This window comes from Brachionichthys hirsutus, chromosome 4 (assembly GCF_040956055.1).
Source record: "Brachionichthys hirsutus isolate HB-005 chromosome 4, CSIRO-AGI_Bhir_v1, whole genome shotgun sequence".
Classification (NCBI taxonomy): Eukaryota; Metazoa; Chordata; class Actinopteri; order Lophiiformes; family Brachionichthyidae; genus Brachionichthys; species Brachionichthys hirsutus.
The window spans coordinates 7,242,730-7,262,545 of NC_090900.1; the positions used below are offsets into that span (position 1 = coordinate 7,242,730).

General features: G+C 41.5%; 1 protein-coding gene across 1 annotated transcript in view; it reads right to left on the bottom strand.

Moving 5' to 3' along the window:
• Nucleotides 1–6,260: 6,260 nt before the first annotated feature.
• Nucleotides 6,261–19,816, bottom strand: part of commd10 (COMM domain containing 10) — a 38,699-nt gene continuing 25,143 nt past the window's right edge. Inside the window, exons 6-7 of the mRNA XM_068738590.1 lie at nt 6,973–7,032; nt 6,261–6,717 (exon numbers count right to left, since the gene is read on the bottom strand). Coding sequence (XP_068594691.1) covers nt 6,679–6,717; nt 6,973–7,032 — 99 coding nt within the window. The 3' untranslated portion in view covers nt 6,261–6,678. The remainder of the gene's footprint in view (nt 6,718–6,972; nt 7,033–19,816) is intronic.

Here is a 19,816-nt window from a genome sequence, read left to right on the forward strand (position 1 = left end):
ACACTCGGCAGATAACGTGGGGTGACAAGTCGAGATGGAACGACTGGGCGGACACACTCAAGTGCAAGTCATGTGTTAGCGCTGCTAGCGTGACTCCAGAGACGTGTTCAGCGTCACCACAACAAACACAATGTACCAAGATGTGTTGTCGTCGTTGTTGTTGTTGTGCAGTGAAAGCTAAAGAAAGGCTCGACTTACAATTGCAAAGTCACTCACAAACATGGTCACAAATTGACCCGCCTGTACACCCCTCATCCTCATCTTCCTCCTCCTTGGTGGTGCAGCATTGCCCGGAGGCAGTTCTTTGTGGTTTGTGTTCCTGTGCCTCCGGCTGCTCCATCTACTCCCACAGACCAAAAACGTGCAAATCTAGGTGTGAATGATTGTGTAATATCAGCTGAGACAAGCTCCACCCCCCCCCCCCCCCCCCCCCCCCCCACCGTGAACCTTTATATACTCAGACCTGTCAGTACAGACAATGACCGGATGGATAGATCTGTCTGTAAATCTGTAGCACTGAACCATATAAGGATTAATGCTTGTTTGGGAAAAACTGACCAGCGTAGAAATAGCATTTTAGGGTGTGTGCCAGTAGCGCTCAACACAATTTCACTGCACGGACAGGAGCTGAAATTAATTATTCACTATGACGAAGGCTGTCCCCTTGCAGCATCAGAGCTTCCGTATCCAACTGATGCCGACAGACTTTCAGCTAACTTAGACCATGTTGGCGGGGTGCATTTCTCCCGCGCTGAGGTTAACGTCCGTGTTATAAGGCAAGATCAAAACAGTAGCTTGTTTACTGGAGAAACTTCCCATCTGGCTAAACATGTCGGCTGGCTCTAAGATGAAAAGATGCCTCAAGTAAATTATTTTTGGAAATGAGGGGAAAGCAAACGATGTGAATCATGAGCGGCTCGAGAGTGGAAACCAGGCCGGATGCCCAGCCTGGCTACCTAAGGCAGCGGACAGCACAGAATGAGTATTCCCATTCATTCGGCCCACTGTGCATCCAACGAGGAAGAGCGTGGAAGCAGAAATGAGGAGGGAACCGAGACAGATGAAAGTCTGAGGAAGACATCAACGTCGCAGCCGGAACGTGGAATAACCATGTGTTGCCTGACACAGTGAAAGTATTACAGCCCAGAAAATAGTATACTCGGGATATATTTAACATTCTGAACTAAACACTATTTCCTGGCGCCCATGATGAAGGCAGCTCGACTGTTAGCTGCTGGCTGTCTTTCTCTCTAGTTATCGACGGTGAGAGAGGATCATTCATTTACCTTCTCTTATTTTACCCACAGATAGATTTTGTCTCATATTTGTTCACCAAAGCTCTCCCCTAACAACTCGGCTCAACTTTGTTTCATTAATGGAAGGCCTGAGATTAGAGTGATTTGATTCAGGAGCCTGTCAGATCAACATCACTTCTTATTAATGATATTCAGACTTGCTCATTTTGGTCTCCTGAGTAATAAATGCAGAAAATCTTGGCTGCTGTCTCTAAAATGTTAGAAGTCAGAGCATCCTTGAAATTAAAAGCATCATATATGCCTCTTCCAAGCATGTCTTTGCCAACGTTGATGAGCTCGTGCCAATTTCAGGCCCTTAAGTTAATTTCCATATTTCACCATCGTGAATTAAATCAATAGTTGCCTCTGAGGTAAAAAATAAAAAATGAAACAAAGCCCTTCTTTGGAAAATGCCTGCATTAACATAAAGTAAACATGATGTGCAGTCGGCGGGTTAAAACTAGTGCTGGAAGCTAACATTCCCTTCAACAGTCTGAACTCCTCCCACATCCTGCATCTAAAGTAAACCGACTTTAGCAGTTTTGACATTCAATAATCACATTTTCGTAGATGCTTGAACTCAAAACATGTTACGGCAGCTGATTTATTTTAGACAAGTTGCAGCCCAAAGTAAAATGCCACAGCAAATTAGAAGCAGGCTTCTGTTGAATGAGATGACAACTGATGCTGGTGGCATGTTTTGTTGTTCAGTGAAATGGATATGCAGCACTGACAGACGTCTCATTAAGTCCCTCGTCAGATTGATCGAGCCAGCTAATGAAAACAACTTAATTAAAGTGTGCCACATATTTCATCACAGTTGAGAGTCTCCAGCGGTTTTTTAAAGACCACAGTGTAGAAACCTAGGGGAGGTAGAGAGAGAGGACGGAGTGGCTGAAGAAGAAAGAGTTTAAATAACCCTCGACCAGAGGAACTGTCTGGATCTGAGGATATAGAGGAAGCTGTAAGAGTTGGGAGGGAAAGACTCTTTACCTGTACAAGAACCTGAGGGCTTCTAGATCAGGTGGGTCTGGTGGCTAAGTACAGATTAGATTAAAAGAAGAAGTAGAAATTGGGTTTGGGAGACTGTTGTGATCAAAATGATTTGACAAAAGAAAATGCCGTTCAGAGAGACGTCTGAGGAGTAGTGGTTGAAAATATTCATCTTGGAAATGGGACATTTCTCATCACATCATCAGTCAATAAGTTCCATTATGATTGAGATCGGCAAACAAATGCAAGTTATCTCGCTAACAGACAAACGGACGGACAGACAAACCTCGGCAGAGGTAAAAACTACTCAAATTGCAGGTTACTTTTATGTCTGGCTAGACTAATATAATTATTGTACAGTAAAGACCTGAAGGACTTTAATTAAAAAATAAGAAAAAGCATTCGAGTAGTTTCTTATTAAAAAATAAGAAAAAGCATTCGAGTAGTTTATGCATGATTCCAGGGAATAATTTCTAGTAAGAAAATGCTGGCAGATCTAAAAAGACTCGTTACATGGTGCGGCGACAATCACCTGACGCACATCCATCTATTCTCTACAGCGTAACCGCTGCAGGCCGTCGGGTAGTTTGGTGCCAATTGATTCACCAACATGTTTGGGACTGTAGGAGGAAGACAGTTCTCCCAAGATAATCTACAAGAGAACCACAATGATCAGCATCAGCGAAAGCAATGAACCTGTGGTGGACGACAGCTGGATGTCCATTAGGCCAAGTCAAACTGCTTGTGTGTGTGTATACGTGCCGGGCCGATAAAGCTGATTCTGTTAGAACACTTAAACCTGATAGCAAATGAAATGGTGAAATGGAACCATTTTAAAATAGGTACCAAAGATTAATTATACTAATGCAGCATTTGTTGAAATGTAAAATATGTTCACCATCTCCTTTTCTGCTCACTGAAGTTGATCTTTGACTTGTTATATTCATTTATTCACTTTAGAGTATTAGAGATTTTAAAATTTGCGTGTGACATTTGTGACAGATTCCCTCAGGGTGTTTCTGAGACAAAAAAAAGAGAGACCTGCCGCTCAAAAACACACAATTGTGTTACACAAACACATGTTTGCACGCAATGCTCTAGGGACAGTGTGTCATAAGAGGTGTGTATGGCAAACATACACAGGGTGAGAAAGTGTCACAGAGAAGCCTGCAGCGATAACGCAGCAGCCAAAATGACTCAAGTGCAATGTTGAAAGGAAATAAGAATAGACTTAATAAAAACTGTGAACCTGCACATTAAAAAATGCCAAAAGAGCTAAAAATGATCAAATGAATCAATTTGACAGCATCAAATCAGAGAGCTAAATAATGCTATATGCACTGAAAAATTAAATGTAGGATACATTTTTATATACTGTTTGAATGTTGAATGACCTGTCGGACAGGTCAATGGGGAATACTAAGGAAAGGGAATTTCCTCGGTCTGAAATATGCAGTTTATTGAGGTGTGAAATACTGACAAAGGTTTTACAGGCTGGTCAGCTTTTTCATTTAGATGGTGTCCTATGATAACGCTGCTTTCTGCTATGGAGCACAGCAATAACTACTTTAATAACCAGGCACACAGAGGAAAAGATGGCATGCAAAAAAGAATTTTATTGACGCCACACTGATTTATTGCATTCTTTTTTAGCAATAATTTATTCTTTATATGCTGTTTATCATGAAGGATTTTCCCCAATGAGAAGACCGCTCCAATGGGCAGCTACATCAAATTGCTGCAATTCTAATCCGCATCTTTTACAAAAGAAACTCAAAGATCGTGTGCCCTTTGAACGTGGCGTTTACCAAACTGGCACAAGGTTGCCATAGTAACAGAGATGGAACCTACAAATATAAAGGGGCCTGCCACTGACTATGAGACGCTCACTTCCTGATGCACACATGGATGTGCTTATGAATAGGATGCAGCCGACAAGTGAAAAGTCACAGCTAGTTAACAACATTGAAATAGGGAGTAATAGTGTAAATAGCTTTCGGTTCATGTTTACACTGTTCCACTGTGTAACTGGAAGTATATATGTAATAACAATGAATCAGGGATGCAACATTTTTACAATATAATTGATTGTGTGGCTTTCTTTTAAGTCAAAGTAAACATGAAATAACAAAATGTGTCATTCCAAAAACATTCTCAAGTATTCCATCAACAACCTTTCAGAGGGGGAGGTGTTCACCGTAGTGGCAAACACCTAATTCAGCTAGGAGTACCGTAAGCAGGGTAATAACCATCAGTTCATTTCCCCTGCGATGAACTGCTGCCGTCCTCGCACAATCATTCACACACTCACTCACAGTGTAATCAATTCACCTAAGTTTCATGTTTTTGGTGGTGACAGAACCCTCGCAGACACAGGGAGAACATGCAAACTCCTCACAGAAAGGGCGCAAGTTGGATTTGAACCTTGAAACCTTCTCGCTGTGAGGCAACAGTGCTTACCACTGCGCCACCATGCTGCCCGGGTAATAACCAATTCTTTCCAAATGCAGGCACAATATTCTGAGTGGTGAAGTCTGGGTTTGATTATCTGAGTGCGACTAGCGACGCGGTGAGCGGAGCCCATCAGACACAGCTGGAAACGGCAACCGCTCACCGTCTACTGCAAAACCCAGCGTGCATGCGTGTGCGGCGTCCATCTGAACTCAGCTCTCCTCGTGACACACACCCTCATCCACGGCTCTTATCTGGACTGGATCACAGTGTGTGAGTCTTTCTTTTTCTCCAGGAGTCCTCTCTGCTCAGTCCTGCCATCTGTTCTCCATGCTGTGGAGCACGGGGCTCCTTCTGGCTGGAGAGGGACCTTCCATATGTGTGTGTGTGTCTTATTTCATTATTAAGGCATTTTAAGGTTAGACTCTCTGGCGGTGCCAAACAGAAATAACATTATTGATAACATTATTATTAAGGTGGAGTCGGATGTGACTTTGCTGTATGGTTGAATTTGTATTTTCTTTTATATACGCACTAAAAGCTATCCTATGAACACAGCTTGGCGCCCGCTGAACTTCAACATAAAAAGCTAAAAAACAAAAAAAACATGGGGAACCTGTAATGCAATGCAGTTTGTTTAGGCTTGTAAAGCAAAGCGATAAGATAATTTGTATGATCTCCTTTGTCTTTGATCAATCGACCATTTCCCCAAAGTTTCCATGCGGCACGTTAAGGAAAGTATCCCAGATGTTTTTCCCTATATCCTCAAGCTCCTCCTGGCCAGATGGGATAGATCATGTTTCCCCAACAGGATGTGTCAAGATAATCGGCAACATCAAAAATCCAGGAAGTCAGGAAAGCGCCTAAATTTACATTTATGTACAAAAACAATCACTCGAGAGACCACATGCTGTAAAGAATGACTATGACATACTCGACCATTATCACTTGGAGCAAGTCAGCCAAAAACCAGGCCGGTGTCGAATGAAGCTGACAAAACTCCATCCACCAAAAAAAAAAAAGAAAAAAGGTTTCTCAGGTCAGAGAACAGACACTCTTCTATTTCTCTATGTAGCTTCCACTTCTTTCTTTACACATTTATGTATACATGTAAAGCGACTTTGAGTTTTTAGAAAAGCGATATATAAATAAAATGTATTATTATTATTATTATTATTATTATTATTAAGATTTTACATTTTTGCGTGTATTAACAGGTAGTATAAGTATCATCTGATAAGTGCATGTATGTTTCATAAATTGGTTCCACTGGGGAATCAATGAGTCCAACATGAGAGATCAAGTCAGAGGACTGTCCCAGGCGTTAAATCTATATTTAACACCTGGGACTCTTCTTCTTCTACAGAGTGCCTTCAAAGAGTCGAGGAGAGGAACTGATGGACACACACTGGAGGTCCACTGTGCCTCCCAGAACTCCCATCTGTTGAACCAGTAGTCCGGGTTGTTGTTGTTAATGGGAAATAATGAGCTTTGTCTAAATAACAACAACCTGGATGGATTTCACCTTCACTTCCTATTTATTAGAATGGCAGGAAAATTCTCCATGTTATGAAATTCAGTTTCTTTTTTACTTTCATGAATTTTGAAGGCCAGTGACGAGAGACAAGTTTTTAACATCCAACTAACTCTTTTATACTGAGGTCATAGAAAGATATAAGTGAGAAATGTGTGTCACAAGAGTTTATGTTTGCAAGACAAATATTCCCAGCATCGCTTTGATGAAGACATAAAAACTCAAAGTAAAATACTATTTATCATTCTGATCTCTCCAAGTTATTAAATGGAGTTCAAAGGGGCATCAAACAGGTTACATCACAGTTTGACTTTTTTCTCACATAAATCAGAGCAAGAATGGTTGAATGGCACAGCACTAGAATAAACACAAATAACTGTGTGTGTGTGTGTGAAGCACCAGGCTTCAAGTCAGGGAATCCAGCTGGCCTTGCATGATTTCAAGCTGAAAGAAAGAGAAGAAAAGGGTTGAATGTTTGGACAGAGAAAAAAGTACACAAAAATAACACACACAAAACGGTTGAGAAAGTCAAGCAGAGAAGGAAGCGAGAGAGGAAACAAAATGCATCATCCAGGTGGAATAGTTTTCAAAAATATTCACAGGATCAGGATCAAATGGAACAAGGACAATAGAATGTAACTCAAACATATGATGAAAACAATGCAAACGTGGACACACAAACACACAGTCTTAACAGACCTTATTGTAGAAGTCAAGCAGCTCCTGGTGTTTAAATTCAACAAAGACATTTTCCTGAACCTGAGAAGAGAGAGAGGCCGGTGTGAGCGTAAAGGCAGCAAACACTTACGGCACATTGTTACGAGTCATGACCGAACTTCTTCAGCCTTTCTATAGAAACCTTCATTAATTATTAGTGCTCTCTGGTCAGTGTGCACTCTTTTAAGTCATAAGCGTCAGAGCTTTTAAAAATACCCTTAAGGCAAAGTCAGTGTCCACAAAGTCACGGTGGGGGGTGGCGGGGGTTCACTGTCTCTAGTCTATTTGACTAACTTTAAGTTGTGCTTCCTGCCAAAGCACGAGCACAGCAACTACTGAATACAACAAACAAGCACAGCAACCTTCTAAAAACACGCAAACGGATTTGGAAAATCAGGTCAGAACGCCACAAACTGTTCTGCTGCTCGTTCTCAGAATGTTTGAGATGCAAAATGTTTTTTGTTTTTATTTCAGATTTTAAACTACAAAATGTGTCCAGATTCTCCTGGAAACATTCACTATGTGCTCTGATGAGTGAGTATGACTTGACTGGAATAAACATGAATACAGTGTAAAAATAAGATCATTGAATTAACTGATTATGAGATTCAAACCTTTAGGCCCTTCAAAGAAAATGTGGCTTTTCATAATCGCAGCCAGATATTTGGGGGGGGGGGGGGCTACCTACCACCAGGAGGACGGGCGGGGGGGCACCAACAGACTGTAGAGAGCATTTACTCTTTCTACATTTAATCCTCCTCTTTGCCTTTTATTTTCCTCCTTACTTTTAACTGGAGCTACAGAAGTTACGACTCATGTGTCGCCTGTAAAAATATGTAATTACATTGTTTTAATATAAATATCAACAAAGAAAAAAGAAAGCAACAACAACAGAATACACTCCCTATTACAAAATCATGAATTTTTATTATATTATCTTACAAATAAAATTACAGTGAAAAGTAGGGTACCAATAAGAGTACAGTTTAATTACAGGTTACATCATCAGTGTCAGTGAGACAAGACGTCCTGATAAATATAATAATCATCCATGTGAGAAGCTGTGAGGAGAGAAAATGTCACTATTTCAGCCATTTATCTTTCACGGAGAGGAAAACCGAGGAGCAGTGGGAGAGGAAGAACTCTGAGAGGGATGAAGCAGATCATGTGTTTGGATCATAAGCAGTCATTTAATTTGTCATGAATAAAGATCAGTGAACAAAACACTGAACAGCAAAAGGTGGGACTTCAGGTCAATCTTGATTTTAACATTGGCACACAAAGAACAGAAGCATTACATGCATTGTTAGAGACAACCATGATCTCTCAGCACAGCACCCCCCCCCCCCCCCATCCATTACATCCACCCCCGGGAGAAGACAGAGGTGAGGTGAGGCACCGTATCAGCACCTGCGAAATGCTTTCCGTCTGAGACGGACAGCATCGAGCTACTTATAGTGACCCCAGTGCCGTCGTACTGAATGGTGAGAAAAGTATTCAACCCCTGATAGTGATGGAGAAGGAAATGAGTGCCGGCAAAAACACACAACAGCCACACGGAGGTTGGCTCTTTCCAAACTCCTGCCTGCAGTCCTCCCTACAGTTTGAGTTTAGAGATCAAATAGTGCTGTGGGGCAGGAATCTAATGGGCTGGCTGGTCGGTGGGGTGTGTGTGTGTGTGTGTGTGTGTGTGTGGGTAGAGATAGGCCATGTGTCACACCAGATTAATGGTGGAGATATTAATTAGAAGCAACATTTAGGCCCACAGAGGAGAGGACAGATTCCTTAGCAGTGCAAGAAGAATGTCGGCTGGATCAGAATTTCAAGCTGTGCCAGAAAAAGCCTCTGAACAACAAATACTAAAACATTCAAATTATTTATGTGTTGGTGAAGACGCACATCACAGACCTACAAGGTGATGAATAATTTCTCAGCAAAAGCATCGCTGCTGTTAGGACATTAACCGATTTGAATGAAGAATCGGGTAGGCAATTATATTAACCGAATTAACCGAACCGAACCCTGAGCTTCAGACAGCTCACATCCGTCCAGCTTTCTAATGAACTTCTCTGCATTAAACTCTATTATAATGAGGGGAAAGCCAGAGCTGTGTGAACAGTTATTTGCACTGATGGTTTTTGTTGTGTTTGGGTTACAGGAGCAGCATCAGAGAAAAAGAAATGAACACTCCTCAGTTCTGTCTGTTACTGTCTGACAGAGGTGAGATAGAGGACAATCAAAAATACAGTTTGACTAAGTGAAATGTGATGTTGATCAAAACTCGTGTGTGTGTATGAGTCTAGCCCATCCCTTTGTTCCTGAGGGTTGAGATTTTGCCAGGCAGTAACCCAACCAGGCTCTGACAGATCTAGGCTAACACTAATGGGGATAGGACGCCTCCTCCTCACCATCACAGCTCTATATTATCAGTGCGCCTGCATTTACGTACATGCACAGATGCACACACTCAGTCCCCGTCTTTCTCAACTCCAAATCAAGCTTGTCAGGATAAATAAGAAATGATTCGTCTGTGGAGATAGCCATGAATGCTCGAGCTTTTTGGTTTCCCACATGCAGAACCCGTTAGAGTACGCCATCACTATATAGGCTACACACTAAGGGAGAGCCATCACATAAGAGGAGAGAAGCAAAACCAAAGAAAAATAAACTCATTAAATAAATACTCGTATAACATGCAACATATTTATCCTTCAATAACAGCAAAAAAAATAAAGTAGGACAAAATATTCTGTTGGGGTTCTCAGAGCAAACCAAACAACTTTCAGCACGGTTTCGTCGATGATTCCCTCGATGAGGCAGCGGAGTCAGGGAAGATTGTATGGATTACAGCATAAGCCCTCACACTGCACAGTGCTCAAGAAAATTGAGTTTGTAGAAACTGTTTTACTGGAAATAATAACACTGTACTCATTAAGTTAACTTTTTTCTTAAATCTGGGAGCTTGATATCTGAGTTCAAAGAAAAAACAGGATAAATATCTTCACAATGCACTGGTGTGAACGGGGCCGAGTAGCACAAAAGTGGTCTTCCTCATTTTGCCTTCATGCATTAAATAAATTATTTAATCTGAAGTACTTGTCAAAAAAAGTGAATACATTTATTGCAGAATACTTCTCAGAAACTAAAATTCTTACCCATCACTGATAAAATCAAATAAAGGCAGGATATAAATAATAAAAGGGAAATGGAATAAAATGACATTCTAGATTCAATAGTCATCATGCTAACATAATATGGCAGAATGACATGGTTGAGAAAATTATCAAATTAAAGTTGGGAGGAGAGAAATAGATATGAGAGGATTGAAATCATAGAGGAAAAGGAAGAGAAGAACTAAATAACAGAGAATTTGTTTTATGCTGACAAAGTTGTGTCAGAACTAATGGATCAACGAAGCTGCCTATAAAGCCATACTGAGTGGGACAACACTTCTGAGCCTCTGCTGAAATTGTCAGCCGGATGGAGATACCATAAAATATGCATGACCACCTCTGTACACAGCAGTCTTTCAAAGAAGTAAATCAGACTCAAGTGGCGACAACAAGAGCCAATCAGTCCTCTGCAGTTTAGTGAAGTGACAACGATACGTCTGAACGTTTGCATCCGTCTTGGAGAAAAGAAGAGGAGCTGCTACCAACCTGTCGAGCGCTTTCTTATTTTTGAAATCTGAAGACTCCACTGTTGAACTTTTTCTGACAGACAAACATGCATTTATTTGCCACAATCGTCTGTTTAAGGACTCCTGCTGAGGCAACATGTAGCATGTACACACTGAGGCATGGGGAGTCGCGAGCTACACAACGAAATACACAATATGGTAAACATCGTGTAATTCCTGCACTGCAAACACACGATACACTGCAGGCGTCCCTTCAGTGGTGTAGTACTGCAATAGTTATATACCCAGGCTGGAGCTCTTGCAATTGAGCGTTTATTACATTATTAAAAATCATTGTTGGATTCACAACAGGTTGTTGTTTGTCAACAAGATGCCCCCACCTCTAGCAAAACTCAACATAAACAGATCATTCCTGCTACCAGAGCAGCGTAATAACACAAGGTTTAACCGGAAAAAAAAACAAAACTGTAAAAGTCAAATAACTGAATAAAACAATTATAAGATGCACGGCTTCTATCCAGTGGTTTTAGATAGACCCTAACCCAGCTGCACAAACATGACAAGGGTAACCCTTGTTCCTCCTCTAGACAGGGGACACAAAAATAATAAGGGCTTACAGACATCCATCCTGAAGCTCGCTCTCTCTCTCTCTCTCTCAGGCCTTAGCATACTTCACAACAAATCTCTCTTCAGCTTGACTGCTTCTTAGTGTCTTTTTCCGTTGGTTAGCCGACAGCAGCCACACGATATACCTTATTAGCTTTTGTCAGTTGGCTTGCGGTCCTTGCATGTCTTCCTGTCCCCCCGCTCTCTGTCTTAGTGACAGCTTACATTTACCAGCTACCCTGGCTGTCTGAGGTGCATTCTGCCATCTTGTTAAAAGATGATGAGCAGAGATTCTCCCACGAGGAAATCAGGGCGGTTGTGTGTCACTGGGTTTCAACTGTGGCGTGAGGAAACCGAATAGCAAACTGTTAAAGCATGTGGGATAAGGTGGCGTCTCATCAGCACACACGTCTAAGACACCGCATTGGATGACTTGGGTTTGATCCATCGCTTCACCGTGGAGAGCAACTTAGAAAAACAAAAGAAAAATGTTTGCTTGTATAAGAGTGTGTTTGTTCGAGGATACAGGAGATTATACGGCTGCATAGCTGTCTGTCACTAAAACGGAAACTCCGACAAAGGGAGCTGTGCCATCTAAATATGCCTTTGATGTCTCTGGACATCTGGGAGTTTGCATCAGTGCAACAGGTGTGCTGCCTCCTCTTTTACGCTTTAAGAGTTTCTGTCCATCTATCGGTCCTCCATCAGCACGGATGTATTTCCCCCAGTTTGTAGCCAGCTGATCTGAAGAGAAGGGAGGGGGTGGGGACACAGCTGTGAATCTGGAGACGGTTCAAAGGTCAATCTGAGAATATGCCGTAGCAAAACAGCCTAAGCTTCATACCGACTTTAATATGCATGTTGGTGGTCGATAGTGGGTGCGCTCACATCTCAGAAGCGAAAAGACTGAGGTGTTGTTTTATTTTCACGTTGTTATTGAAGTGGAAATATAATTAAACAAAATTAGGTTTAACAAGTAAGGGCACAATCTCCTTTGGATGGTCTCCACAGCATATAATTACTGTGGCCAAACATATTCCAAATGATGATACAGTTTGTTTAGAAGTATTGAGGTGGATGGAGAAATGAACAGTGCAAAGAAATGCAGATCAGCTCATCCACTCAACCTAAAATGTGTATTATTATTATTCACACAATATTATAATGCGTACGAAAGTAAAACATTAGCATTTTTTAAATATCACATTACTGTCGATGCTGGTAGAGAAACCCATTTCATCTCTCTCTTTTTACCTCCAATCCCATCCGACAGACAGTGAGATCACTGAATGTCCAATTAATTCATTGATTTTCATTCAAAATGAAAAGGAAAATGAAAAATTTACATTTCAAAAACAGTCTGTCAAAGCCGCAAAAGCACTCTGAATAGATGGTTATAGAGGGGCACCAGGAACTGCTATCCACATACATTACACTACCCTGCGGCCATCGCACAACAACAGACACGGAGCCTCAATAAGTCAGCCATTCACTTAAGCCTGTCGACTGCAACAAATAAGCGCTGTCAAAGCCAGACACTAGAAGCTGTCAATCACCTCAGGTATTTATAACGGAAATGAGCACAGATGCGTGCCCACACAGACAAAACGGATGCAGTCCTATTCACCAAAAAATGGTGATAGAGAAAACTTAATACATACAAGACATGATGGAGAAGGATTCCCGTTCAGGCTGCTGTCTCCCTATTACACATAAAGAGGCCAACGTGTCACTCCACATTTCTAATTCATATAACTTTGAAAAGAAAAGAAAAAAGGCAGAGAATATTCCATCAGTACCTGGGAAAGAAAGAAAGGGATGTGGGCAGAGATACACACCCTCAAAACTATAATATAGAAATAATAATATATATTAGTCTGTAATAACAATATAATAAACATAAAGAACAGAACATCCAGGATCTCTTCTGAATCATCGCCAAAATGTAATCATCTGTTCCTGGTAACATTCCCAACACTTCCTGAAACTTTCATTAAGATCCGTTGGTAACTTATTGAGTTATGTTATTAACCGAGACAGATAAACATAAATGGACTGCACTTCTATAGCAGTCCGTTTACGTTTTTGCTGGCGTTTATTCTTATGTTTATTTATTGTATTTATCTTGGAGGAGGTAATAAAAACAAGGCATGCCAAACACACAATAGACTGCATCTAGGATGTGGAGCCACGGCCATGGATACACACAAGCATGCCTGGGAACAGATGCACAAACAACCATTAAACACAAACTTGAGGCTGAGCGACCCGCGGTAGAGAAGCACGCACACACACATAAACACACCGTTTCTATGGATGGACTGTTAACTGGAGGTTTTTTCACTCATTTATCCATGAATGTGAGCCGTTTCATTTTTCCAAACACTCATTCTCATTACTTCGATCATTTACTGACTACTTTTAATTATTTTGACACCGTATTTCTAAGTTAAATAGACCTTGTTAAGTAATCAACTACCCCGTTTAGCTTTCATGCACATTCAATTTTAAATAATGCAGCATCTGCCTTGGGTTTTTGGGTAGAAGACGACATTTTGATTGGCTGATCCAGAACCACCTCATATGTTGATTTGATTCTTTCACTCTGTCCCACTCTACTTTAAATTTTGTTTGCAGGATGGCTCACCCTCTTCTAAGGCATTTCCTTTTATCTCACATCTCCGCTCCTGTTGCCCTTGCATTAAGTCATGCTTTGTTATGAGCAGCACATCAGCGAGCCGTCCATCTGTAGCTTGGAAATGGACTGACATTTATTAAGAGTCAGCTTTGCCTGCAGTCTCCCTGCCTCTGTCAGCTCCTCATGAATACAGAGGACCAATTAGAGGAGGGATGGGGCACATGTCTACAGACTCAGAGAAGTAAGGCCACAAACAAAACATATCCAAACAGAAACTGCAGAGAAGAGACCACCTATCTGATTAAAAGCCAAATACTGTTGTGAATAATAAACTTTTCAACCTCTATTAATAAAAACATGCTACTTTCATTGAAGACATTCAAAGCACTGGTGAACCCTGCAGTCAAACTGTACAGCAAACTCTCCTTCCACACTGGTGAAGCTACCAGGGGGCAGCTGCTAAAGCTAAACAAATAACATCCATGCTGTGGGCTAAATAGGACAACGGATATTTTGCCTATTGGTTTTGTCCCACAAGGATGAAGTCACCTGTGTCCGGTGTGTATAGCTGGAACGTGTGTTCATTCAGTGCTTGTCGGTGTGCGTTGTCCATCTGCCTCTCCAATTAGAATCCACCACATCCTTGTTGTTGTTGAGGACAATGAAAACATGAATAGCTTTCCAGCAGAGCATGCTGCCCCCACATCCACCTCTTGAATCTTCACGTACAACACAGCGAGACAAAATGTAACAATAACAAAAGACAACTACCGATGGTGATGATGATGATGATGATGAAGTGGATGACGGCCTTTTTTCATTACTTTTATGAAGATGTTCTTCAGACATATAACATGGGTTATTTAATTTACTTTAATTTTGAAACAAGCCCACATCAGGCTTGTTTCAAAATTACAGTTCGTGTACTGCGCACTTGTGAGCCACAGCAATAGTGAACACAACTGTCATCATAACTACGTAAAAGTACGATGTAAAAACGAGAAGATGATAACAGACCGCTGAAATCGTCCCCTTCCACTGTAAACACAGGCGTAACTAATAATATTGATGATGGCTCCATCCCATTAAAGCACAAAATCAGACTCTGGAACTAAAGAACATAAATGGAATCATCTCATTCGCTACGCCTGCACACGCTACGCTAACAGACTTGTGTGCTGTGATTGAAAATCCGAAGGTATTTAGAGATTCTAGAGTATAATGGAAGAGGACAGAGAGCCACAGACAAAGAGGAAGCGACAGACAACAGCGAGTCAGAGAGAACAGAGCAGCCTCTGTTCGGGGTCATTCATCAGGTCATTAGGCGCCACAGTTAATGAAATAAAAGAATAATAAAGAACGTTTCTGTACTGTCCAACACAGAGTGCCTGTTTTGGTGTGGAGTGTCCTCTTTCACCCACCATTTCCCACCCCAACACTTGAATACACTCACACACACTGGCACATTTTCTTCTGTCGGTTTGTCTTTCTCTTGTACAGACAGAAACACACACACACCCACTGCTGACAGTCTCTAGGTGGGCATGGGTGGGATTTTCACACGCCATGCTCCCCAGAGCCCATTACAGTACACAGCAAGGCAGCAGGACACACACAGACAAAGGCTGGGCTTGTCTGCACCCAGTGGACCACTCACTGAACTAGAATGACAGAAGCACACTGAAGCACGGCTGCAGATGCATGCACAGGCGCACACACACACACACGCACACACACACATTATCCGATTAACTAAACAGCTGATTGACGTAGAAAAACAAAACTAACCACGACTTGGAGACAGTAAACTCAAAGCCACACTCGTTCCCCCAAGCAGAGGCATGAGATGTGTGCTCTCAGTTACAAAGAGAACCATTGCTGTTTAAATATTATCAGTGTGAAATGAAGCTCTTGAAAAGTTAAAATGCAATGCAGTCTCGGTCGGTACGCTCTGATGGCCCCGGTGCAATGTCAGAAAGGGATCTGTATGTTTTTTTAGCAGTTAATTCATAAATAATAGTGGAGGAAAACACTCAGGGATTTCACTAAAATAAACATTTGAATGCTGCTTACGGTTCTCTGAATAAAACATTCCGTCCTGCTTATTTTATGAAGTCTGGCTGTAGCCTAATAAAAACGCTCTTCTTGAATCCTCTTCTTGAACAGTCCTGTTTCGTTCCGAACTGTGGCAAAAGAATGCAAACAATGGATAAACTGTCCAAAGGGGCAAACGCGTCGCAGCTAGTAGCTAAGAGGCTATGTCAAAACCGACAAAACAAAACAACAGCCATGCCCATTTGGGTGTTGCTTTATCAGCAGGATTGCACAAAAAATATTGAAGGGGTCACGCATGGAACGTAATCAAAGATAAACAATATATTTATGATTTTGTATTTATACTTAAGCACAATACAAATCCAGATCTATCAGCATTAAACTGTTACAGCAACGTTAAATTTTACAAGATTGTGCATAACGCTTGATTGAATATAAGGGAATTGCTTGGCCTCGGCAGAGACTTACACTCTACTGAGTGCTACTGTAGTTAATTCCTTTATTTCAATGTCAATCAAGATTTATGTGTGAGATTTCTGTTGAAAAGAGTACTTTTAAGGGTTTGATTTGTGCAGCATAAAAGATCATTGTGATTGATGGCGGATGGCATCAAGGTGGGTAAAACAATAGATCATTTAGGATGAAAGTATCCCACGTAGCAGTCCCCCCCCAGGAGTGGATACAGTAAGTTCACATACGCTGCCTATGCTATTTATGCAGAAGGGACCAGACACTAATCTTCACTTCTATTAATTAATGTTCTTCTCCACATTTGAAAGGTCACGTACACAGTCCATGTTGACAGCGCAACTGTTTCGAGTACAGCAGCTGTCCTCCAGATAAATCTAACTAGAGGTGCAGAGAATGTTTATGCGGGTAGAGGTTAGGGTATGTACATGCAGATTTCAGCTACAGTCAGTAGATGCACCTAAATTACCCTTTAAATTGAAAGAAAAAAAAACAGATTTTGAATTTCAAACAGATTTCTTTTTTGGCGTTAATGACGGAATCATATTCTGCTGCCTCAAAATGGCAACGCTCCAACAGTGATCCTTTAAAGACCAACAGTTCCACGGCCACATGGCTGACAAGTGCATTTGTGATTAATAGAATATGGGCACTGAGCGTAAAACTGTCAGCGGCATTGCCTGGACTATAACAAGGACACTTGCTTTGCAATGTGCGCCACTTTGCACCGGCCAGGATAGAGCCTTACGTGTGTCCACTGGCTTCCTTCAGAACACAATGAAACCTTTGAGTAAATAATCCGTAGAGAAGCATTTCAAGCTACGACTCGGGGAGAAATCTGGCTTGCATTTTGCAGGCGTGCATGCATTCTGGAGCTTCAGATACAGCATGGTAACATCTGTGCTCGCAGCCTCATGGTTCAGTGGCCTCGCCGATGATGACTATGACTAACGCGCCACTGCCACATCCCTCATGATTGCCTTTCAACTGTCCTCAACTTTAATGAAAAGCACTTTTTCTGCGAGCGAGAAGCTCAAGAGAAAGCACGTAACCAAGTAGTGGGGTTTATGGGGAGGGAAGAATGTTTGTGGTGCCGGTGACACTTCTGGACGTCTGTGACAAATGTTCTATAACTAGATCTTCCTCCCCTTTGTGCCTCATACACTGGATCTTGTGTCTAGTAAGGTAGAGCCCTATCATCAACCGCACGGTAATTCCGCCCTCTCCTTCCCTCCTCAGTGACTTATGACAGCTCCTCAAACCCTCCATGCTCCTGTTGCCGTGCTGTGGTCAGCGCTGAACAGAAGTCTGGCTCTGATCATCCCTCGAGTCAACACATCTGTAGTGAGTCATCTGCTGTGGTCATGCTTTCTCCATGGCCTTAAACAGGCTATAAGCACAGACCAATGTATGACTGATTTAATGCACTGCCTTTGGGTCGTGTCAATAACTATTTCTGACACCTAATGATTTTAACAGAAATCATTCAGACATATTTATATTGCTGCTATTCTATTTAGACACTATTTTTTCAGTTTGGGTTGGTTATTTTCTCTCCCAAGAAGTCCTAAGAGACTTGGACACCTGGAGACTTTTTATGTGTGAGTAAATGTGTTGTGATGTTTCTAAATGTGTGTATTGTTTGTCAATGTGTTTAATTGCTGCTTATTTTGTTGATTTGTCCCCCTGGAAAACAAGATGGATCGGGGGTGATTCCTCTTAATAAATAAATGTAAAAATTAAACTCTTTATAGATATACAGTATAAAAAACAAAACATGTCTCAGTCAGATTCGAGTACACATCCAGCCAGCGCCAGCAAATGCTGAGCCATCGGTGGAGTGATTGTCACGCATCAAGTTTTATTAAGTGAATCTGGGGCAATTACTTTATTCTTCTTCTTTATTATTATTCTTTTAGAGAACTCAGAGCTACTTTTTACATGTTTGACGTCAAATTTCTCAAAGCATTGCATATATACCGTAATACATAAATTAATTTGACAAATATTTTATACCAATAAAAAAAGAGCGGCTCATGATTCATGACTTCTCATAATAATGGGAAATACATCCAGGGGCCATTTTTGGATTTCTGACTAAACTTCTCCATGTTTTATGGAGACAAGAACGAGTGAAAGCCCCAAAGCCTTTCTATCAAACCAGTATATCTACCATCTAGTCTGAACAACCTCTCTTGTACAATCTGGTGTGGCTCCTGACTATTTCACTGATGTACAGTATGAACTTGAATCCTTGTAGAAAATCCTCCTGAGCCTTTGAAATGAAGCGGCCCCTTAAACGCTCATCGGAGACGGGGCTCAGACATCTTTTCATCATCTTAGGAGGAATGCTGAGGTTTTCGGCCCCGTTTTGAATTTGTTTAATGCGAGCAGCAAATCACACAATATTTTTTTGAAACATTTCCCTCCCAGATGCCTCCAAACCTGTTTCACACTAACTTGTTTCTTCACAAAAACTCGCACATACACACACATTTTGAGCTCCAGTGTGTTTTACACACACACACACACACACATGCTGTTTTATCCCTGTGGTGCTTATGACTAAGGGATTCACATTAAAAAAAAAAGCTGTGCATGAAAAGTTGCTCTTGATTACAAAGTCAGCTCAATGCCACTTATACATAAATGTAATCTCATCCTTCAGCATCAAGCAGCGTGTGTGTGGAAGGTGCAACGAGATAGCTGCAGAAGAGCCTGGTCCCATCTGACATCATTTTAAACACATACTTGACAAAGTGACTCTCAAATGACAAGCTTAAGCATTTGAATTTAAAACGCAACACTGAATACTGAGAAAGAAGACAAACACTGCAAGGAAAAAGATTGGAAAATAATCAAGATGAGAGAACAAAGTGAAGGGGGGGGGGGGGGGGGGAGAGGGAGGCCTAGCGATGAGCCATTTCATTTCAAAAGTGAAGCGAGCAAGTTAATCCTGTTGGAAGTCACCCACCACACCAGCCTTTACATGTGGTCTGTGGGAGTGGCAAGGGCTGGGCTGGCCTAGATACATGCAAAATGAATAAAGCCGTATTACCTTTTTCTACAAGTCTTTGACGCGCTCAGAAGAGAGCAGCTGTTCCCACTTTAATCTGGTTCGGGTGTTTCTCCAAATATCATCATCACAAGGCAGCATGGACAAGAAGATGCGACATCATCATTGAAATTGACTAATTTAGTTGTGAATAAACGAAATAATCCTGTGTGCATATTTACCGCAACTTTGCCAGAAGGCACAAAATGCTGAGAGGAAAACGCAATATACACAGAATAATGTAATTTCATAATAAAGAGGCAGATTTCCGTGTAAACCTGAGAGCACAGACGTTTGCTACTTGGCTTACAGCGTGCGCTCTGTCTCCAGCAATCTGTCCTGTGTGGCCTATTAAGACCAGCAA